The sequence below is a fragment of the Scophthalmus maximus genome, chromosome 18 (genome assembly GCF_022379125.1).
Source record: "Scophthalmus maximus strain ysfricsl-2021 chromosome 18, ASM2237912v1, whole genome shotgun sequence".
In the NCBI taxonomy this organism is placed as follows: Eukaryota; Metazoa; Chordata; class Actinopteri; order Pleuronectiformes; family Scophthalmidae; genus Scophthalmus; species Scophthalmus maximus.
In genome coordinates this window covers 5579303-5604000 of record NC_061532.1, presented here as the reverse complement: position 1 = coordinate 5604000, position 24698 = coordinate 5579303, and the positions used below count along the sequence as shown (strand labels likewise).

General features: G+C 45.2%; 1 protein-coding gene across 2 annotated transcripts in view; it reads right to left on the bottom strand.

Annotated features, from left to right (window-relative positions):
• The window catches only part of LOC118290297 (neurexin-3b), a 345685-nt gene that overhangs the window by 178959 nt on the left and 142028 nt on the right, over positions 1–24698 (bottom strand). For both annotated transcript variants that reach the window (XM_047328638.1, XM_047328639.1), the window contains 4 exons: positions 16125–16426; positions 14692–14715; positions 12876–13037; positions 1799–2237 (listed from right to left, as the gene is read on the bottom strand). In XM_047328638.1, the coding sequence (XP_047184594.1) occupies positions 1799–2237; positions 12876–13037; positions 14692–14715; positions 16125–16426 (927 nt within the window). The remainder of the gene's footprint in view (positions 1–1798; positions 2238–12875; positions 13038–14691; positions 14716–16124; positions 16427–24698) is intronic.

Genomic DNA, 24698 nt, shown 5'->3' with positions numbered 1-24698 from the left:
TAATTATCAAAACAAATGTTTTCATCCCATCAAACCTTTAAACTACAAATGCACATGAACCTCAATATAGTTGGGCCTTTTAAATATAAATAGCTTATTAAAGAAAGAAGAAAAATAAAGTTTCACTTCAGATTATCTTGTAATATATTACCTCTCAATCAGGTCAAGTGTGACAACATCACTTTTTTCCGCCAGGCACAAATCGGGGAGTTCTCACATTTCACGCGTGACTCTCGCTCCGCAGTTTGTGGACAGGAAATCTAATTCACTTGCAACTCTTATTAACATTTCACTCAAGCCACAAGTGTGATTATGCCCGCGCTTAACCATCCCTCAGTCTGGTATCCATATATCTGTCTCATTCCTCTTTTCTTTTTTTTTCCCCTGAGAAAATCCTACTTTCTGCTCTGCTATCGCGCGGTGGGCTGTGCGGGTGATTAATCAAAGCAGCGAGCGCTGACACGCGGCTAAATTGGCTGCTCTAACCTGATATATAACACAGGCTGTAGTGCCGACTAACACATCCAAGTCCTCTGGAGGATCCCACCTAATGCAGAGATTGCGTAGGGTTTGGAGCTCAGTGCAACGCACGCTTCTTCGCCCCTTTTTCTCTTATATAATCTTCTCCTAATGCTTTCTGTGTATTCGGCCACGCTTTGAGGTCAGAGGGCATAGAGAGGAAGAAGGCGAGGGGGAAGCAGACGGAGGAACTATCTAGAGAGAGGTCTGCCTTTATCTAGGCAATAAATCATCGCCGATATTAATATATTGAGGAGATTTGCATCATTCTGTGAAAATAGTTGAGGTAAGCAGTGACACGATCACAGCTTGGACTCTTTCTGCTGGTGCAGGTCCACTGTGGCAGGCAGTGTGAGTCTACATGTAGTAATTGCGGTGGTCTAATTTCCATAAACCCAGGATATTTTAACCATTTGAATCAATAATATCAATATTGTAGAATCGTTACCTTTCCGAGAGGATATGGCCTTGAATGCAAGTTAAAGGTAATGATGGGAAAACTCAATGTTGTTTCCTATTTCTATTTTTGAAATTGTTTTAAAACAACTCACTTATGTTTTTGATAACAATTACTTAATTAATTTGTCAGGTATTGAAAAATGAATCAATTGCAATTTGTATGCATCAATTGCTTAATTGTTGTACTAGTAAAAAAACATGGTAATTATTTGAATTAATTCCACAAAATGTAGATTACCTATTTGAAATGATAAATGATGACACACAGCTCCTACAAACTGACGTACAGTCCCTGAAGCAATACCGCAGAAAATATTACTAATTTTTCATAGAGTATTTCCCAATATATTGTACATCAGTGTACCTTTATTTCTCACGGCTTTGTTGCTCTGTTCTGGAGCAGTTAGTCAATCGCCTTGTCAACTCTCCGCCAATAAATTTGTGTAATGCATGACCAGAGGCAACATCATTTTTAACTGAGCCAGGAGTTCAGTTCTCTGATTGAAGCCGTTCCTGATTATGTGTTTGTGCTTGTGTGGAAGAGAGAAATGAAAAACACCGACATAACGAGCCCCCAGTGCCAAAAGTTTCCAAAGCTCAGAGCTGAAAGCAGAACTTAAACCACAGTAACAGACTGTGAGTGGTGATGTTCAGACAGACATCACCTTTGTAATATTAAAAAACTACGGAGCTCCAAGAACATGATTGCAATACATCCGTGAGGTTTCCGTTACAACTACTTCAAAATGAAAAAGAGTGAAATCTGAAATATATCATTCATTTTAAATCAGTTTTTCCTCTCCCTTCATCTTCTCCTTACCTGAGCGGCCGTCTCTCTGGATGTCCACGTGGTGCCAGGCTCCGTCATTGACCTTGGCCAGCGTAGCCTTGACCTTGATGGTCCCAGAGCCCATATCCAGCAGCAGGTACAGCGATCCGTCCAGCAGCTCCACCGCGAAGAAGTCCACCTTGTTGTTCTTCTGGCCCTTGGCGTCCCGCCGGTCCTGGGGCTTGCCGTGAGTGAAGAGGATCAGCCCGTTGGGCTCGGAAGTGCGGAAGTCGAAGGAGATGGAGCCCACGCGCTTGGTGTTCCATTTGGGCAAGGCCAGGTAGGAGTCGGGGGTCTCAAAGTTGATGGGGTCGAGGGTGGGGACGTTTTCGCACTTGAAGGCGATGTCGCCCTGGAGCTTCATCTTGGGGTCAACGATGCGAGCGAGGCGGGACAGCTCCAGGCGGATATCGTTGTTCTTGTACACCACCTGCAGAAGGAACACACGGGGTTGGAGGCTTCACATATATTCAACGAAGATGATGATTACCCCTCAACGTAAACTGTGAATCATTTTTTAGGGCTGTTCACAATATATCACTGTAGGGGATAATTTGCCAGTGCAGTAACGGCTGACAAACATTTATTTCTCTGTGGATGAATAGCACTCCGTTGCAAAACTGTCATACCATTATAGCATCATTCTCTGGTAATATCACATATTGCCGTTCCGAGGACAGCGGGATCAATAAAACTAATATCTCCAGGTGTGTGAGGCCCAATTTGTTTCTCAGTCATTTTCCATTTCGACTTCAATTTATCCACAGTGAAACGGAGATTGTACACAAATCCATGACTATATTTCCATCTGACGGAACAGCTGCCGAATGGGCGAAGTGTGAGAGGCGATGGCTAAATTATCAGGGAGTCATCTCCCGTAATGTTCAAGAAGAGCAAGCTTCGTGAATTGAGTGAGCAGCCCTAACGACAGTCCCTGTGAGAATATGCCCAATATCATACCCAATATCATACCTATTTACCCACGATAAATTCAGCTGAACCACCTAATCCATACAAGTAGAAAGCAGCCCAGCATTAAAGTCCAATACAACGAACCACCACGAAAAAAGGAGAGCAGAGTATTAGCAATTGGAATCCACTGAGGTGGAAAATTAATGTTTTTCTTTGTTTTTTTATTTATTTTTCCCGTTCTGGGGAGGAAGACGGTGCCTCGCGGTATATAGGGTAGTGTGTGTGTGCAGGAAAAGCAACACTGTTAGAGGGAGCACAGCTGTCGGCAAACAGATTTCGCTGCTGTGGGATTACTGATAATCCTGGAAGATTTGACAGTAAATCAACACAGGTGACCCGCGCGGCGAGGCAGACTGATGGGAAGGGAGGGGGGTAAACCGGGGGGGGACCGGCGGGCTGGTGGGAATTAGGGAGGAAGGGAAACTGCGTGACAAAGAAAATATTTTAGGAGGCAAATAAGAGAAAAAAGAAGAGGGAGGAATCTTGATTAAATGCCCGACTGGCTTTTAAAAAGAACTCGTGTGTGTATGTTTGTGTGCGAGTGTTGATCTGTGTACATTGCAAACACAGAGATGAAGCTGTCAATGTGATTAACCAGTACGCTTAATCTCCTGAACATGACACACATTAAATATTTACCACACATCCTTGTCAAGCTCCTAATCTACAGGCGATGCACAGCACAATACTAATGTCGGTGAATTTCTTTTAAATATAATAAAGCTGGGTGAACTGTAACACGTGACCGCATGAACATAAAGCTATATGATATGATAGATTCACAGGGCTGGGGTCGAGGCCACTGATAATATGGATTATTGGTAACTTTGTATATTATTTCCTTGATTAATCACCTGATCTGACAGATGAATGTAGTCTGTTTGAATGTGAATATTATTCAGTCTCAAAGCACGGCTCAAATATTAATTATGATACAGCCTTTGGAAGAAAAAAAAAACACCATTATTAATGTAGCACATTTGTTCGGCCCGGTAATTAATTATTAATTAAATCCAACGGAATGATCTTGTGATTAAAATTATAATTACAAGAAATGCATCATTTAACAAATCACAGCACCATTCCAGAGCACGCGCGTGAAACTGTGAGTATCCAGCTAACATGTGTTCACGGTCCGTCCTCTGTCAGAAAGTCGGCCAGAATGCGACTCGCAGCATGATGAATTAATAAGGACTTTTGAAAATTGATTTTTATGGAGCAGAGGCTTAAGGCTTTTGTTTTTCTATTTTCTTCCACAGTTGAACTTGACTGTTGCAGAGGCTGGAAGCAGCACAGACTGGAGAAGATGATCTAGCTTCTTAAAGATTTTCGATGACTTTATCTTTGACTTGTTTAGAGAGTCTACATACTTTTTTGGAAGAAGTGTCCAGAGTCTCTTCACATTCATCACAATGCCACCACAGTACTTGTGGCTTGTCTACTTCCTGGTACAATCTATATTTTCCTATTCAATTTCAGAAAAAAGCTGTGACAAATCACATCAGCATATTTTCATAATTCCATTACGTCTGCAAATTTCTTGTCAACTAAATGATCAAAGCCACAAAGATTAGCAGTTTAGACCAAATCAAGCAGCATCTCCATTAAGAAACTGGAACTAGAGAATTGTTGGTATGGTCTGTCTGAAAAGGGAATTTCAGACTAACTTTGGCTCAAAATCATCTTTAAAGATGGATGAATTTGTCAAAACTGAAGAGTCGGTGATGTTATCATATTCAGGGGGTGAAAAGAAAAGGAAAGCTGAAATTTGTTCATGTAACATAGCCAACAAAAAAAACAAAAACATGCTCCGTCGCTCAGGGAAAAGTTCCCGCCAATTGACTAAAATAGGATGCCACTATGTTGTCTTACATGGATTTATGTCTATACGTAGCGAAGATATCATCATCCACGGCAAGGTTTCTCTGTAGACGTTGTCCAATGTGAATATTTAGCACGTCGCCCCACCCCTATGATCTACCCACCCAAACAACTGTCGCATTCAACATAGTTCTGAATTTGTGATATACATCAAATGGAAAGCATGGGACAATTTCTATAAAAATTATATTTCACAGAAATATTCCACAGCTGCCCTGAAGCAAAAAATTAGTCTAGCTTTAACCACAACTATTTTCTCTGCAGTCCCTGAGACTGTAATGTTTTTTTATGGGTTTTTTTCTGAAGCCAAATACCTCACATTCCACTTTCAGCAGGCTTTTAGGCTACTGGGCAAGAGAACAAACTGAATATTACATACAACGAGATGCTTTAATGTTGCTCATTTGCAGCGGAGAGCTTCTTTTTTTTAACATTGTAGCGCGATGACCACTATGCAGTATGTAAATCGCTCAAACTCGCCAAAGTTACAAGGCTCTCAAACCCTGTCTGTGGACAGAATAATTAAGCTTAGGGATTCTCTTACAACACAAGGTCTCCATCATAGCTGCAACAGGCTGCTGTTAAACTCTGAAAGACCACAATTCCCCCTGCCTGACTCGTGAAAAACCTCGCTCTCCGTCTTAGTTTTCTTGACAGTGGAAGGTCTTTACAAGCTCTCCCAGGCACTGCAATGTTATTCAGGGACAGACTAATCTTACCATCAACTATATCTCCGATCTGTTTCGGGATTATGATTTTGTCTGTTCTGCTGCAGGCCGATCAATAAGGTTAAATTGAAATGATGTTATAAAAGAGGAACCGACTGCTGCGGCTGTGTGTACCTCATCTTGTCCTTTGTTATGGCTGTGCTCCGCTGCGCTATCCTCCGGTCTATCAGCCGCCTTATGGGGCCCATTCGTGATGTACGCACAAGGGACTGTAACGACTCCATAAAGCCAGAATCTCTCATCTCTGCTCCGGGATGGTGTATCGATCGGAGCCCTGGTGAGGCTACACGGAGCAGGGCGAGGAGAGGGCAGGTGGGTGGGTGCGCGGAGTGTGCGTGTGCACACACACACGCACGCACGCACGCACGCACACACACACACACACACACACACACACACACACACACACACACACACACACACACACACACACACACACACACACACACACACACACACACACACACACACACACACACACACACACACACACACACACACACACACACACACACAGATCTGCACACTATCTCCTCCCTAATCTACTTCAGATCAGTGCTCATGTCCTCTTGGCCCTGGCCACAGCTGCTGTCAGCTGCTGATTTAGCCCCAGTGTTAATGAAGAAGCAGGGTAATTCCACTGAAGTGGAGTGAAGATAAACACACACCCACACACTCACTTCAAACACACATGCGACTGTAGACAGAAAAATCTACAATACATATTATAGTTCCTGGGGGAAGATCAATGTAAAGTAAATATTATAACTGGATGACTGACAGCGCTGATGAACCACAAGCTAGAATATTCAGTGATAACTACAGGGGGTCATAGTAAATCTAATGTCCACATTGTAATGACTTGGTTGTAACAAGTGCAATAGTAGAGTTAGTATCACAAACAGTGTGTTTTCCCACTTAGTTCTGTTTGAGTGCGCCGGTGTTCGGGATATCCAGTGCGGATTAAAGCAAGGCCTGAGGATCGACAAGGAGCAACCAAGATGTTGTTTCTGGAGACACGTTTAGTTTTGTCAAATGTAGATTTACAACGCTGTCAGCACAAGACATTCAGGCTTTATATGCAGTAAAGAGGAGTTTAACCAGTGGATATTTTAAATGTCAGCGTATCTAGGCACATAAAACCAAAACACACAGTGCCACAGTTCTGAAATGTAGGAACAGCAAAAAAAACACTGTCAGCCTTTTATGTTGCATAAAAAGCTATGTAGCAATAGCAAAAACTTGCATATAGTCCCTTTAACTGTTGCACTCTTAGATTCAACACTTAATTCTGTTTATAAGTTGATTTCCTTCCTTTTCTGAGGCCCTAATCCACACAGCCCTTTTGTAGATACATAGACCTGCTGTTATCTGCTTCACTTTCTTCCCTAACTTCAGTCACTTCCTCTCCACCCATCTCTGTCATCCTGGACCTGGACTGGCTCAGCACTGGGAAGTAATAGAATGATATAATATATTATAGCCTCACCAACTTCGACCCTGAGAGATACTCCAGAACACTTGTCAGGTGCTGAATTGCCTTGTAGATGGAGGCACATTGCAGAAAAGAGGCATAATTCCAAAACATTGGAATTAGTCATGCAATATTTTAAAATAACTGCAGATGGTCATAGGGCACTGCAGATGGCACTACCCTAGACGACAAAATGACTTTTGGTGCCAACACCAAATATATCTGCAGAAAGGAAAATCAGAGACTGTTCTTCTTGAGGAACTTGGGGGGGACTGCATGTTGAAAGATCACTCCTGGAAATTTTCTATCTGTCTGTTTATTTTGGCAATTTTAGCTTTTGCAATGATCTACTGGTTTGGCAACCTCAGTGTGGCTACCAAGAATAGGCCGGGGAAGACTGTTAAACTCACTAACTTGAACTGGAGCCAATCCCAGAGTATCGCAGGTGCAACGTAGAGAGACAAACAACTGTCCAGACTCACATTTACACCTACGGTCAATTTAGAGTCTCCAAGATGGCCTGAACCTGGATTGGAACCAAGAACATTCTTGCTGTGAGGCGACAGTGCTAACCACCACACCACCGTCCCGCCCCACCACCCCGTTTGTTCTCAAAACCACAAATTGTCTATATGCACTTTCTGATTATCAACTCAACTCGTTCCCACATATTCCTCTCCCTGCTCAGCATGTATATCCTGGTTGTGTAGTAAACGATAATGTATTCCCCAAAACGTCAAACCTATTCCTTTAAAGTCGACAAACTAAGAATGCAAGCCGGCACTGGAATAACACTGGAATGAAATGTATGATTAGGTCTTCGCTACGTGTTGGGGAGATTAGCCTCAGCTCAATATGTGTTTAATTTCCGGTGGAAAGTGTTAGTTCATCTCATAAGGAGAATAGTGGTGATTAAAATAATAGTGCTGATGGCAGTGAAGTGTCACTTACTCTATAAGTCAGAGGAAGAAATAATGAAATAAAAAAAATGTAATTGCGGCATCAAAAAAGGGAAGATGAAAAAAGTTGTATTTTTGTAAACAGTAAAAACACTACTCATCTCAGATGCTATCATTTATCACAGGTGTGATTGTGATCATAGATTGGTGACTGCAGTTTCAAAATACCTTTCAGTTCATTTATTTTAGTACTGTCACATACTGGTTTACAGTTACACAAAATGTGGAATAAAATTGTGCCCGTTGGGAGCATTCGAGCAAAATCCTGAAAGAAAACAACAATGTTTACCAGTGTCACACACCAGCCTACAGTATCGGGGCGTACGGGTGAAAAGGTGAAGAGATTCCATTAAACTCTCGGGTCGAACGTCGACCATCCCTGCTCAGCCTCCTGACGGGGGCGGCGAGATAATTAAAAGGGCATGCGTGACATTTGCATTTCGATCGGAGGGGGAAACAAGCGCTGCCTGAAAAATACTGCGATGACTAAGACAAAATTGATGACGACAATGTTCCTCTCAAATGCCAGATATGGGTCTCTTGCCCCCTCTGCGTGTCTTCTCACTCACTCTTAATTCTCCTTATCTGCATCTAAATCAGTGTTGTTCTGATTCTGACCCTCACCCGCTCACACGCACTTCACCTTCACCCATCTTCTCCGCTCCGTCACTCCTTTTTTTGGATTATTAAAAGCTCACACCTTCTATCCTCCCATGCTTGCTTCTCTGTTTGTTACTCATCATTCTTCCGCCTCCTGCATGCAGCTCCTCCTCTCTCAGCAGAGAGGGGACAGCGTATGCCCCTGCCACCCCTAACCCCCCCAACAGTATGACACGACTTTCCACTACACGGCTCCAGCGGCGCCACGGGTGCCCTGTGACGCCAGAAGGAGGGGCTGCGAGTCGTGAGACAGGCACTGGCGGAGCGAGCCGGGCGGCTGCCGACTCAGCTCACTCGGGGTTTTGTAACACGCTGCGGTCCACATGGCGATGCACGAGCGTGGGCGGGACATGCGTTTTTTGTGTTGAGCGTGGACGACATCCACTGTGGCCTCGAGGGCCAGAAGAGTGCGGTGAAGGCCGAACAAGAAGGAGGGCTGTGACCGCAGCACACAGCGTCTCGTTTGCTGTGAGGCAGGGGATGAAGAGACATATTCTCCCACTGTGGAGACACATGCCTCCATCCGCTGATTCATCAGCTTGCCCTTGTTTTATCTCGTGGTGAACAAGGACCAACACGCACCAACATCCCTGCTTCCACAACGTTTGATGAGCTCAAGCCAGACACTCAGTTGAATAGAGCTAGTGACGCACTCTGATCCAAGCAAAGAGCCAAGCTCCACTGAATCTCTCCCTCATTACCTGAGGATATTGAATCCAAAGAAATAAGGGGAGGGGGCACGAAGGAATAAAGAGTGTAGGAGAGCAAGGGAGAAAAAAGATGCTGCATAGAGATGCAGATGAGAGCGTGCATGCAAATACAAATCGAAAAAGAAAAACAGAACTTGGGCTTAATGGATTCATCAAAGAGGTATTGTGATTGAAGGGGGATCACATGGCCAGTCGCTCTCCACAGTCCTGGGTAGCAGATGGCGTCGTGCCTGCCTAATGGAGCAAAGCATGATGAACAGTCGGGGATCGCAACAATGCTGCCACCACCACCCAACCACACGGTGAATCACCTTCACGATCCTGGCCCCCTCTCAAGGGCCGACTCGTGCTGAGTCACACTCATTTGGATAATATTGGAAAACAGAGGGAAGACACCGCTGCCTCGGCATCACGGCCCACGATCCACATGAGTGTGAAGAGGAAAAGGGGCCACGGGCAACTAACGGATCCATGGCCAAACAAAAGCATGCAGCAGCAGCTTTCAGCGCAATATTTTTTCTGGCCTGCAAATGTACTGTTTTGTTTCGGTCTCTCAGCGCTCCTCATCTGATTAATTAGAAGCAAATCCATAAGTTCATCTTTCCCAGAGGTTTGTTGCGACCAAAACGGAGCTTACTGCAGATTCATGATAATGGGACTCCATGTCTAGTGTGTAAAAAGGACAGTCACAATCTGTAAGTACAGTTATATAATGTATATCATGGCATATATAAGCTTGTTTTACACAAATGTATTAATTAATTCAAGAGGTTTGAAGGAAGATGTAGATATTGTAGTTAAAAGAAATAGCTCAGTGACCGTATGTTTCTACGCCAAAGTGTGATGCTTAAGCTTTTACAATGTTTGACTATGAATGTGAGGAAATTCTTCATACATTTTTAGCAGGGAATACAGGTTTAGGTTAAAATATTACTTTAGGTTTACATGCTCTAATGTTCAGAAAACGCATATCTTTCCTCATACTGTGCCTTCCTGCAGCTCCTCTTCCTCCCTGAAACAGTTTGATTTAGCTCCTGTCTAATAATGTATTTGTTTTTGTATTTGAACCAAAAGGAGGCGGACCTCCTGCATTGGGGTAGGAAAAAAAAGCTTCAACAATAGAAATGTCTCGCTCGGTGGATGCAGGAGCGTTTCCCTGACAACCAGAGGTCAGGTGGAGTCGTGACAATAGTAAGAGCCTTGCATTATGTTGGTGCTGTAGATGTGTTGAGACAGTTTATATATTTATGTGTACTCAACCACCTGGCAGGCTGACTCGCCGTACTGGCCCCGACTGCTCATTTATGTTTCATGCATTGTCCTGGACTCGCATCCCATTGCATACGAGAAGCTCAAATTACAAAATCCTCCTATCTCGCAATCATAAATACACAAATGACATGAAATGCAATACTGGAAGAAGGATCGTTTCCATCGGAGGGCGTATGCTATTGTGAATCTAGATCTGCACACCAGGTGCACTGTTAATGCATTTGTTCAGCTATGATACGTTCATGCTCTACTTTGTACCATCAGACAGTTCTTATCTTTCTGTATAAAGGGCCGATCCCTCTGTATCGTGTGAGCTGTAAACCACGGAGATTAGCCAGTTTTCCTAAAACAGAACATGGGCTGGATGTTAATGGTATACAGTGATTTTTCTAGTCCCAGCAACCACTCTTAGATCTGTACACCACAAGTCACATACACACACACACACTGGAGGAGCCTGGGACGGACCACATGCCTTCTGAACAGAGCTCCACATCCCCTGCTCTACCTCCTGGGCCACAGCCCATGACAATCACATGTGAAGTCACTGCCAGGGACATGTTCACAATTTATTCATGGAGCCTGAGAGGAAAGCAGAGGAATGTCTGGGTCAAGGCTAAAAATGAACATATATATATATATATATGCATATGCAGTATGTTGGTGTCGTGGCAGTTTGAGGATGGGTTTAAGGGGGGGAATGCATTAGCCAACGTGGTGATGACTGGTGGAACAAGATCCCGGGCCGCTCAGCCGAAGCATGAAACAATGCAGACAAGGTGACTTTCTCAGAGGCCGTCGCCCAAATGTGCTCGTGCATGTATCTGTGTGTGTGTGTGTGTGCGTGTGAGCACGCGCGTGAGAGTGTGTGAGCGTACGCGTGCATGCACCCCTGAAAGCAGTATGAAGTCAGAGTGTATTGTGGTTTAACGGGAGCCAGCTTAGCTGAGTGAAAGGAATGTTGTGAGGCGCTGGACTGAGGTTTGCTCTACATCACTGGACTCTACTGGCTTCGGAAGAAATTGAGAGGGTTGTGATGGGAGTATTTTTTTGAGTATACAATATTGTTTTTACTGTAGCATAAGGTAAGATATGCTTGTAACTCCCTTTGGAGAAGGTCGCAAGCTTTATATGATATTGTTTTATTTTTTAGACACATGGATGATTAAATACATCATGATCAGCTGAAAATGACTTCAGGGGAAGGTGAAATGCACGATGGGGAATGTAATTTGTGTGGTTTAGTGTCTTAGCTGGGCAAAAGGTTTTCAGAGTCGCGGTTTAGACAGCGGCTGACAGCCTGAGCGAGGGGAGCGACTCTGAGGCCGAGGACAGCAGTTACGTGGATGAAAACAACAAAGACAACGACGACAGCGGCGACAGAGAAGGTTCAGACACAGATTTTGACGTGCCTGCTGACCCCTATAGCCAAGGGTCCGGGCGAGAAACATGTTAGAGGAGGAGGGGGAGTTTTGCAGTGAGTAAGAGCCAGTTTTACTGAAAGCCCGAGGAAAAGATTGACCTGCTGCGACGCCATTACAAGGGTAACTATTACCTTCGTTCATGTCTCTTCAGAGGCTGACAAATAAAGGTTTTATGGAACGTCTGATTTTTTTACAGAAAAACCACAGGTTTTAGGAGGTTATGTTCACAAGAGCCTTCAATTTTAACGGTTTAAGATGTGGCTTGAACAGTTCTTAAGAAAAACTTATTTTGCATTTGCAGATTTCCGAGACTGTTGCTCAACTGAAGAAATAGATTCAGACGTATTGAACAGCTGAGCGGAGCCACCACTCCTCCCCCCGCTTGCTGCAGAATAAGTAATGGTTAGCAAAATGTAAATAACAAGGCACTTAGTTTATAAGTCCCCGGCTCCTCCGTATTTTTTTCGGGCTTTGCTCACAAGCTCAAAGAGCCTGCGAATGCATTATAAATGTCCCGAAACAACAGCGCTCTTTTTTTTTCGCATTTCATCACAGGCAAATATTTATTTTCTGACTGCCGCCCATTGGGAGGTGCTTCGGCGGCGTTCTCCGGGCTGATGCCGCAAATTACATGTGACAGAAGCAATTTTGCGATCTTTTCTCACACCCAAACTGGAGTAAGTGTTATGAATTAAATTAAGCAAGGGAATATTGAAAGTCTGATGCTTCGCCTGCCGGCTCAGCAGCTTTAATTGATAATGCAATTTTATTTTCTTCCCCCCTTTTTCCCTTACTTCCAGAGGAAAAGTATGCTGATTATTACTTTTCTCCGTGGCTAAAAACAGCTGCTCCCGCTGAATAAATACTAATAAAGCAGTCGCGTGACAACTAGTCCCAGAACAGAAATTGAAATCAGATGCAAGTACAGATGCAATATCGGGAATGAACAAACCCACACAGTCATGCGTGTGTGTTCACTTCCTCCTACCTCTCTGAGGCAGCCCATGAAATTGTTGCTAACTGGAGACCCGGGCAGGTCGGCGGTGCTGGGGCTCCCGCCTACGTAGAAGAAATCATCCGAGCCCAGCATGGTGTAGTCCTCCTGGGTGTAGCCAGTGGTGGTGAGGATTCCATCCACGGAGATAGTCACCTGTTGAGGGGTAACACATAGCCAAAGCCCAGCCATTACACTCATGCATTTGAACCCGTGCTGTGTATAAAACACACGTCCTTCCTCGGTCTGCATTCGAAACTGTAGGTTGGTTTTCTCGTTTGACCTTTTTTTGTTGTTGTCTTTTGCTCAGAATTGTTTAGCACCTCGAAGCGATCGTTTTGGACCAGACAGCGTTTGGACTTTGTTAATGGAATTTTTGGTCGTAGGATTCACAGGACAGGTAAAGAAAATATGGCAGAGGCATATTTTCTTTATCTTTGATGGGGGTAAGAGAATGGATCCTGGGTTTGGTTCTGAAAACTTCAGGTTGGGGGGAGGGGGGTTAGTACAACGTTCAAACCAAGGACAAATTGATTGCACTTGTCTTAGGTTTCGGGATTTTTCTGGTAACTGCAGACACGCACATATACTGTACACACGTATGTGAACACACAACGGACAACCTCGCCTTCACACACGCACTCCCTCGCTCGTACGTTCGTTCGTTTCTCCCACCGTCAGTCTCACACTGTCACCTCCCTTGCACACATCCGCATCTATATATCCACACGCATGCGAAACAAAGAGAGGCTCTTCACGCCACATCAATGTGCAAACCAAGGTCACCACTGTTAGAAGGCAAATTAAATCACACTTAACTGGACATGTAAGGGAGTAAGTGGATCAATGGTGCCATACAAAGCTGGAGCAGGCCACATTGGGTGCAGAGGCTCGTGCACAATCAAGACCGGAGCCCGCATGCAGACACACTCTCGGAATAGCTCGTGCTGATCGCTGATCGGGTTTAGCTCCGGTGTCACCGGACAAACCGACAATGGTGGATCGGTGTGCTCATTCCCTGAGGTGTTCTGCATACGGGCCCAGGTGTGATGGTTGATCAAGGTTAGCCACGACACACGAACACCACTTTCACCAGCATGCTACGAAAACACACACAGGGAGGGGGCAGGATGGGTGACACAGTGACAGGTGGAAGGTGAGTGAGTGAATTAGAGTGTTAGTGGTTATTCTGGTTGACAGGGTTGAGGTTGTATGAGTCTGGGAGGTGAGCGGTCGATGGAGTGTGGGCATGCCATGCGCCATTGTGAGTTGGAAACAACTGTCAGAGCTCCCGCAATGATGGTTAAAGGGTTGCCATTTTATTTTTTTTGTAGTTGCTCTTTTAGGGCTCGGTGTCGAGGTCCCCATCTTTGGGATTGTGGCAAGCTTCTGTCAGTTCTGGATGACAGTCCTCACAAAAAATGGGGACTTCTTGTGCAAAAAAATAAAAGAAAAAAGTTGCCCTAACAAAGGCAAAGAAGTCAATTCTTTTCTTTTTTTTACTTGTTTGAAATCTGCAGTAATGTGGAGGAAAGAAAGAGAAAAAAAGTAAAAGCCAAAGTGAAAAAAAAAACGGGATGGGGGATTGTGGGGTAAAGAAGAAGGTTGTTGGCAGGTCAGGGAGGAAATTGAGAAGAAGCGAAGAAACAATTGCCTGGTAATACAAACCCATCTCCTCATTTTTTGATAAGAGTGTCTAGGATGGAACTCAAAGAGAACGAATAAAAAGAAGAGAGGGGGAGGGGACACACGGCAAACCCAAAAAAAAGACAATAAGAATGATATCTACCAGACAATGTAGTTTGTTTACCATAGCGTGTCCAATGCCTGATTGCTTTCCAGAAAAAGGGGAAGAAAGGAAATCAAAAGAATAGTGAACAAAAAAGGTTGTTAATAAGGATGGACAGAAAAAACAAAAAAACAAAAACAAAAGCAAAGATGAAGAATTAGGATGTTAGTTAGTACATTAGTTGGTTAGATATTGGTTAGTAGTAAATCAAATGACTTTTATCATGGAGGAGGTAGTGTCGTGGTGAACAAAAGAACACTGCGTGATTTGTCAGAGATTCGCTGTCGAGTAAACCGTGCCTTCTTGCCATCCTAGCCAAATTTTCTACATCTGAGTCCTGCAAGAAAAGAAGAAAAAAGACGTGGGAAAATGTGGGACTACCAGATATAAATTTGTGTAGGATGGCCTAAAATCCCAACCAAACCTGCAGTGTTTTTGTTCACCCTCAGTCTATCAAAGAGTGCCCTTCGGAGAGGAAAGAAGATGGCGGTGAAAGAAAGACAGATCTGGAGAAAGAGAGAAAGAGAGAAGGAAGAAAACCGGCAAACCCGTGGCACTTAGCTTCTAAACCCACTAAACTGTGTTTATCCTGTCGGGATTTTCCGGGCTACAACTGTTTTACTAACCTGCGGAGGGCAAAAGCTTACTGCCGCGGAGGGTCAGGAAAATCGGCACTCGCTTGTTGTGCTGCTCTGAGACCAACGCAACAAGCGAGTGCCGTCTCACCTATTACACTAATACATAAAAGTGCCACCCAACAGCAACCCAAGCTAATTTTAAATTACATCAAGAAGATGGTAAACAGTGTCTGTCAAATAACACACCGCCTTTAAAAAGCATCATGATCATCTGAGCTATAAATACTACATTAGTGCGCGGCTCGAGGACAAAGGCTCCCCGCCTGGCTTTAACGTGAGAGTCTATGTTCTACACAAACATAAAGACCGGCTTTTAAAAAAAGCAAAATCATCTGATCGACGCGTCAACGTGGGCGAGTGTGACACAAATAGAATTATCAGATAACTTTAATTTGAGGACGCAGGGAACTCAAGTTCAGTATGTCGATAAACAGGGGGGAGGGAAACCCCCAGCACAACGGTACCTTTACTAATCCATCAATCGCACGCCGAAGATCTGCTCCGCACTGATTTATTTCTTTTTACCTGTTCATCTCGTAGAGCAGAAGTTAAATCATGAATTTAAAACGAAAAAGAATTTCATGTAAGTATAGAGACAACTGAAAATCATGACATCTATTTCAGTAATGTTTCTGAACCGTGGTAATGGAATGACAACCAATCAGAAACGTGACATTGTTACTGCCAGCTCTCTCTCTGAATAGCTCTTGGAAGCGACTAATCTAAAGCCAAAGAAAAAGAAAGAAGATAAATGAATAAAAAAAACTAAATCCGCCTGTCTCCAATCCGCCGTCCATCACGGCTACCCCCGATTACCTGTCTCAGGTTGCGTGTCACTTTGATGTCGTGCCAGGCGTTGTCATTGAACTTTCCATTGACCGGCTCGACAATGGCCTCAAAGGCCCCGGAGCCCAGATTGATGACGAGCGACACGGCCCCGTCTTTCAGCGCCAGGTTGACATAGTCCGCCGACTTGCCCGTGTGGAGGAGGAGGCCGTTGCGTTGCCAGGTTTTGAAGGACAGCGTGATCTCGTCGCTGCTGCTCTGGATGGGGTTCTGGGACAGGTCGTAGCAGAAGTACTCGGAGCCGCGGAAGGTGGCCACGTTTTCCTCCCTCGCTGAAACGACAAGGGGGGAGAACTGTCACAAATGTGCTCATGTTCTCACAATTCAATTGTAAAATCCTTTATACATGTTACAAGTTTAGCTTCCATGTTGGTGCCTGAAGCATTCATGAAGCAGATTCAGTAAATATGAGAACTGCTGCATGCTGCAGAGCAGGTTACATCAAGCAAACACACCGTCGCACACACACACACACACACACACACACACACAATCCACTGCTCGCCATAATTACAACAATGATAATCCTGTCGTTCAGTTCAGATCATAAAATCCCATCTGAACCACCGTGGGGTTTCGGTTTCACGTACAGCCTCCAGACAGACAGACGACTTGTGATGGAACACTATTCCCCACTAATGGTGCACATGAATCAAACTCAGCCTGGGTTTTTTACAGGTTCATATCACTCGGCTGCTGCAGAGTGACTTCCTGACTTCTTACATCAACACGGAGCGTAAGGTGAGACCACGCTGCTCGGGACAGAGAGTGAGGAAACTCTGTAATCAATCAGATTACAGGGATTAAAGAGAGAGAGATGAGAAGGAGAAGGAGAGAGAGATGAGAAGGAGAAGGAGAGAGCGAACAAGGGCTGCGGGAGGGCTTCCGACTGTTGTTCTGGATCAGGCTACATGTAAACACACGGCAGCAGCGTTGTGGAGCTGACAGAGGGCTGCGGGAGGAGGGACGAAATGAGAATACGGAGGGAGAAACAAAGGGGGAAAGTGGAGCGAGGCCGTGGGATGATGGGGCGCTGATTCCGGTCATGGAGGAAATTCCCCCCTCGGCGTCAAACTCATGTCTTTGCGCAAAAACACAGAGGCAAAGAGGAAATAGTACGGGAGGCAACAAAGGCCCCATGAAAGCCCCTCATCCATGTGCCAGGGGTATAAATAGAAACCCATTATTACCACTGAGACAGCACAACACAGAGAAGGCAGCAGAATATACTTGGGAGAATCAAAAAAAAACCCTCTCCATCTCCTCTGATTTCATGCATCTACTCTAAGAAATTACACAGACATTCGCCGCGTGGAGAAGCCCGTAGACTGTGTAGCCATAAAATAGTCTTCTCCAACAATCGCCTCAGACATCACATGCAAAATGATAGGTCCATCAAATTCTGTCAGGGTCGTTTTATTTATTTTTTTCCAAGGGAAACTCCTTCAGATGATTAAATACATATTGATTCCTATATCCACAGTGAGGTTACATTGTCGTCGTCCTCGTCCGCGACAAAATGGGTTTCTAGCTCCTCGACTCCATCTGGTCTTATTGTACGTGTGGGCTCGAGAGAATTCTTGAAACGGTTGGAACTGAACCATGTCCTGTAGAAACAGACACCGGCAGGTCCCCTGTGCCGCATCCTGCCCCCCTTCAGATCCACCTCAGACACCTGATCTTATCTGCTCTCACCTGTCCCAAAGTAGAAAGGTTGGTGTCATGGCAACGCCTCCCCTCATCTAACAAGCATACTCCAACAAGATAGTCCACCTGAGGACTGCAGCTCAAATTGCAAGACGAGCTCGAGCAACACAAAGGGATTCCTGTTCACATTATTATTGAAGGTGCAAAGAGCCAACATAACCATGAGTGGACGCCTGACTGCCACAGTGCTGAGTGACTTGTGAAATAATGTATGTCGGGTTCGAGGAGCGGCGACCTGCTGACCGGTCTGGTAACGGTTTTGTCGGAGCAATAGTTCAGAGTCTCTTCTTTAGCCGAGCTGGAACTGCAGCTCTGTTGACGACGACGTCACTCAATCTGCCACTTTGGTCCGGACTGCAGCATCTTAACAGCTACTGGATGAATTGCCATTAAAATTATGTGTTGACATTCAGTGTCGCCAGAGAATTCATCATACTAACTTTAGTCATTAAGGCATTGCACCTTTAGAAATAAAAACCCTTTGGTCTGGTTGAAGATCAATAATTCCTTTGAACTTGACAGCACCGAGTTCCTCTCTTTCCTGCTCAACTTGCAAAGTCCGATATCAAGTATTATATTTGACCCACAGAGAGTCACCTGCCTGTGGAACGTTAGACTGCCCGTATGTGTTTTAATTAAGATGGCGTGATTAGAAAGTTGCTGTGGAGCTGTAAAGACTATCAATATCGCATTGTCGCTATGAATAATTGAGGGAGCAAATTGATATAATGTAATATTTGTGCACCTCAGCAATGTTAAACTGGTGGTAAGTGTATACGGATCCATAAAAGCCAGGGGAAACGTATTGCCTGTTGAGACATGTTCGGCGCAGATGTGCGGCTTTCGTATCGACCATACAGCCGGGTCATTTTCCCTTATTTTTTCGCCGCGGTCATCAATATTCCATTTGAGCGCTGGCCGGCCCCAGTTCGATTTCAAAATCCACTGGAAGCAATTAGCTCCTTTATTACCATCTCCCATTCTCTTCTGCCCTTCACACACACACACACACACACACACACACACACACACACACACACACACACACACAGACACAGCTGAGCTCGCTCTGCAGTCTGACCCCATGGGGCCTGAAGACAGGGAGCATTGTCACCTCTCGGAAGCTCTGGTCCACAACATTAACCTCCTTCAGATCACTGCAGGATATCAAACTGTCCCGAATCACTAATCAGACTTAAAAAGTGTCAAGGGAAACCAGATGAGTCTAATGACAGGATTAGAGACAGGAGACATTGTGTGTCTACAGACGGACCTGAGCCGGAGATGCTACGGCTGTTCGCCTGCCGAGCCCATAACCGCCACTACACACAGAGGCTACAATGAGTGCTATCGTCCCAGGGTGAAGTATACTCGATCTGTGCTGATGTCCGACGTATCAAACGCATGTTTGCACCACATTTTTCAGATAAACAAGCCCGGAGTCCCAGTTGTGCTTTTAGCAATTGATGTTTGTGCGACAACCCTGGGAACCAAAGTCATCCGAGGTCGCGGCGTCATCCCACACATTGCGTTTCAACAGGACCCCATGTCATCTCACCCTCCCTGTGTCTCACTTGGTCTGCCTTGCACTTTTTCTTCTGTTCCATCTTACCCCCAGGGCGAGAGAATCGGCGGCACGTGCTAATGACAGTGGGAGCATCATAGTTGGGCGAACGCGAACAATGTGCTCCGCCGCCGTCCCGACGCGAGGCTAATGCCAACCGTGCTACCGTGCGGCTTAAAGGCTCGGTGGTGAGACGTGGCGTGTCAAGTGAATGTGGAGCATCGTGGGTGATGTCTCTCTCTTCAAAGGCAGGCTGCGCTGTCAGACGGGCTTACGTTTGAGGGAGATTCGGGGAGAATGTGCTGTATGGTTGATCTATTCGACTGGCCCCTTCACTGCAGCCACAATTAAATTCAGCCCAGGATACAGTATTAAAGTACTAACGAGAGCAGTGAGAAAGTTGGGTATATAGAGTTTCTTATGGATTTATGATCCACCATATATATATATATAAACAACAGAGTTTGTCCTCGTCAGGCGACATCGATGTCGAGGCGAATTGTCACCCCCCTGACACTTCTGTTCTCATCTCGTGTTCGACGGGACCCCTTCGAGGAGCCGCGGCGGACAACCTGTCTGCGGCGGCCCTTGGATGTCTGCGTGCGCACAGACTGAGGGGAGACGAGCGACAGAGACAGAGACAAAGAGAGAGAGGGGAGCATAAACACGAGTGACACGGAGGAAGCAAAAGAAACCGTGGAACAAAAGGCGGCCAGAGATGGGAAAGCGGAGACAACGAGGGGGGGAGGGAAAAAAGAAGAGGGAGAAAAGAGAGTTTGGGAGTCGGAGCAGGAGAGGGAGGGTGGCAGATGGGGGGGGTCTCTAGAGAAACAGAGTGACACTGTGTGTTAAGACCAGCAGCGACAAGCCGCCCCTGTGGCTTGTGGCACGAGCAAACCGTATTAGGGGGTGCAGTTAGCTCCAAATACAGTTTTAGGCTTATCTGAAAGGTTGGTGTATCGATGACAGCAAAATGACATAACTGAATAAATCGTGACATACATGAAGCACATTGACTTGAAATTCGAACGAAGGTTGCAAACAATGCGAGCAGCAGACAAAAAACATCTGTGTGAGTGTTTTTTGTCGATTGCATAACCTGGTTGTGAAATGTCCCTGGCAATCGGTTGTTCTCATTACAGAGTTTAGCACCTTGTTGTGAAACGTCCCTGGCAGTCGGTCGCCCCGACACGGAGTCTAGCCAGAAGCATCATTGTTTCAGGAAGTTAATAGAAACCAGATGTTCATCATGAGAGAGAACATGCGTGTAAGACTGAAGACTTTAACTCCCCGGGTAAAGAAGTTTTCAAATTAGTATCCGAGAAATGCGATTTCAAAGATTCCTGAAAAAGCACATTGCATCGAGACGCCCGCAGTCGATCATTACCTAAAAGTACTTGCTCATTTTATTGCAGTATTCACAGAGCACATAAATAAAATGAAAACCCTTCTCAACTTCACAATGTTTAGGGCAGTGAAGACGTGCTGCAGGGGGAAATGAGGCAGACTTAGACGACTTGCGACAGAGTAGGACACATTATGGTAGATGGCCTTGTATCTGTACATGGAAAGGAGGGTGCTCAGCTCCTATAATGTAAGAGATGATTAGTCTCCGCTTTGATTGTCTTCAATGGACCGGTGATTTTATTAATAGACCCGCAGAGAGCAGATCAACGGGGGTTGACGAGTTTTCTTATTGGCTGATGACGTGACCTTGTTGAAGGGAATCGGGGGAAGAATGAGGTAGTGTCCATGTTTTGAGCCACTCAGCTTGTCGCGCAGTATACATGGGACTTTGGTCCTAATTTAAAATATTAGAAAATTACTATGTATACATTTTCTTTGGATATCCGCAGTGTGCACGTGGATTCATTTATTGATTTTGAAGCTTGCATGACCTTTACTTCAGCAGAGCCTTCTCATCAAACCGTCAGAATCTTTCACAAAGGTATCTAAATACATGCACACACAAAGAGGATGGTTACGGTGGGCTAGGGTTAACCCTAACCCCATAGCAGGACGTCCAGGCCAAAACGTGTTTGACTTGCATGCCGTTTCCTAGTCCATGAGAAGGTCAACCATCGATAAGTGCGGGGTTAAGTGTCTCGCCCGAGGGCACATTGGCATGCGGACTGGAGGAGCCTGGGATTGAACCAGCGGCGTGACGGTAAGTGGACGACCCTCTCCAACTCCCGAGCCGCAGCCGCCCAACATGTCAGTGTTTTGTTAAATGGGCTACGCCAATGTTGGCAAAAAAAACGAACAATGGATTCTTCTTTTTTGGATGAAAATGGCAGTCTGTTAGAGTGGCTTTCGCTCTAGTTGGACGTTCAACTCTTAAAAAGTGTGTGAATGTAGCTCTGTAACTGACAAACATCTGTAGAAATACCTGGTGATATGGTGTAAGGCTGCTGCCGCTTCAAGTGTGAATAGAAGCATCAGAATATTATTCTCTATTCTACTGCAATCTAAACAGTGACCTTCTGGCTACAGTGTGTCACTTTCACCTTCAGTGTTTTTCAGTGTGTGTGTGTGTGTGTGTGTGTGTGTTTGTGTCACTGAGGCTCATTATTGGCTGCTGATGGTGGAGTCTCCATGGAGTGAGTGATGAGGTTTGGAGTGACAGCAGGGGGGAGGGGGTGTGAATGGCGGGAGTGACCGATGGAGGGACGGAGGCTGTCTGAAGAATGGGGTGGGGGGCAGGTGCCTGAGGTCCAATCCCATCAACTGAGGCAATTGTGCGGAGCGAATACTGGTGTGAGGAGGTTGAGGATGAGTTTGCAAAAGGAGCGAGACAGAGATGCGGTGCACTGCTCTTGCTAATACTGGACAATTAAGTAGAAGTGATGTATGGAAACATGAAGGAGGGTCTTTTACGGATCCTCTCCGCTGCAAGGGAAAGTCCAGAGAGCATTATAACTGATGCTCAGAGACCTGAAGCTCACTTTAAATACAGTACGCAATCCATCACTGTGCGCATTTAAGGCCAGATTTGTCAACAGAAGCCTTTCTATTCACTCCCGAGATCTGCATGTATATCAGCATCTGATTTATAAAAAAAAGCAGCGGCCAATTATGCAATCAGAGACCGGGGCTGCTGTCTGCACGTATTCTGGGATCGAAGAGGAACCCAGAAGGTTCAGCAACAGGGAATTGAGGAAAACGCACTAAAAATGCGGTGCCGTTCAAAAGGAAACACCAAAGACATTCCAAAAAACATTAGTGAGGCTGCAGTTAAAAGAGTCATGAGATTCCAGAGATTCACTTGTTTACTTGTACCATGCTGATTCAGGGTGCAGTGAATTGCGGGGGGGGGGGGGGGCAGACTAACGTTAGAGTGCAAGACAGAATATGAAACCAAAGACCATTTCAAAAAAATGAGGATTAGAAACGTAAATACAGAGTATACAAAAATAGGCAGACAATAAAACATCTGTGTGAGCGATGTCAGAGTTTTCGTTGATTGCATAACCTCGTTGTGAAATGTCCCTGGCAATTAGTTGCCCTGACACGATGTTTCAGAATGTTGATGGAAAGCAGATGTTTAATCAGATTATGAGAACATGCGTGTAAGACGGAAGGCCTGCGCGGCAGGAGGAGGACAGTTTAATAGTGAGAACCAAGTGAGTGCGATCTGATCTTGGCTTGAGCTGAGATTAAAGATCCAGTTGAAACTGCTTACCTGACTCTCTCTTCTCTTAACCCCTATCACGACAGCGACGGTGACATTCCTCAAATAGCAAATACATATGACGAATGTGAATTTCATTTCCATCACGCTGTTTTTCATTATGTGAGGCTATTTCAATTCCATCATTGTGTCGCGCCCTCGTCTCCCGCAACGGTTTAATGAAACCCCACGCAACCAGCTGTTTTTTCTCTCGGCGTTTTCACAATCCAACTCCTTATATTGACATTACTGTGGTGGATGGACAGAACAGTACATCCCAGTTGCATTTCCTTTTGCAGATTTTCTCAGAATTGTGTAAAAAAAAAAACCCTGCACAATGAAAAGAACTGAAACACGAGTGACACTCAACTATTCTTCAAGACATTTTGCAACGGCTATATATCAAGTCTATATAAATGATCCTTTATCTTCCAGTGCAATGCAGCAGGTTCCTATCTGCTCTTCAGGCACAGAGAACTAAATCACAAAATTGATTGTAGCAAATTGTAGGGAACCTGCGTGGAAAAAACTAAAAAAACGCAGCAGCTGGCTGACTTGGGTGTCGGGTTTTATCTGCCTTATCTTGAGATGCGAGAGCAGAGGGGAAATAATCAAGCTCGCATTCTTCATTCAGTTTGCTTTCCAGCGGGGGGCTAGATGGTCATGCACAATAATTTAAAATTTAGAAACGCTGAAAAGACCTGTTTCTTCGGATGCTCATGGGAAGCCAAAGGAGCGAAAAAAAAGATCTGAGGCGTGTCCACGGGCGAACGTGCAGTATGCATTAAACATGAGGACGCCGCTTCGGCTTGAGGAAACATCCTGACGCCGCTCCAGATTCTAACGCCCGATGACAGCGTCGGCACTTTAGTTATCTGCTGGTTAGCTCTGAGTCTGTTCATACTGTGTGGCTGAATCACTACACAGTGGATTTTCCTTTTTATTGGAATGGATGTGCTCTACCTATAATATTACAATGTTATGGAGTCATCCACCTTCCATATTACTCACATCAACAATCAAAACCCTGTTTGACAGCATGTCTCCTGAGCGCTGCCTATTGCATCAGCCTGACAGCTGCCTGTCTGAGCCAAAATGGGAAGCGACGGCAGTGGAGCACTGGATCGGTTTCACATCCACCTTCCTGCAGAACGGCGTCTTGATAGACTGGCGTCGCTCGGTGTCTGTATGTGGCCCGTGTGGGTTGTTTGTTTGCACGTGTCCGTCTGACGCATTATAATGCATTTACCATTGATTTACCTTTTTCTGTTCGTGCTACTGGATGAGTTTGCATATTGCATTGGACTGCCTTTTCGTGATTTGCCGCGAGCACTCGATGAACAGTAGATCACCTGTCAACAGTGTGAATGGTTTCGAATGTATAAACAAGCGATTTTGTACACATACTCGCTTCGAGCCTGTCACTCATCCAGAGTGGCGTCGCCTTATTGGCTATTACTGTATCTCCGCTGTCGGAGGCCTGGGCCCGCCTCGCCACATCGCTCTCTGTCAGTTCACACGCTGCCCGTGGAGAGAGACGCGGAGCATGAAACTGCATGCTGCCCTTATCATTACTTTTAATGACACGTGCTGTTTTTCTGGG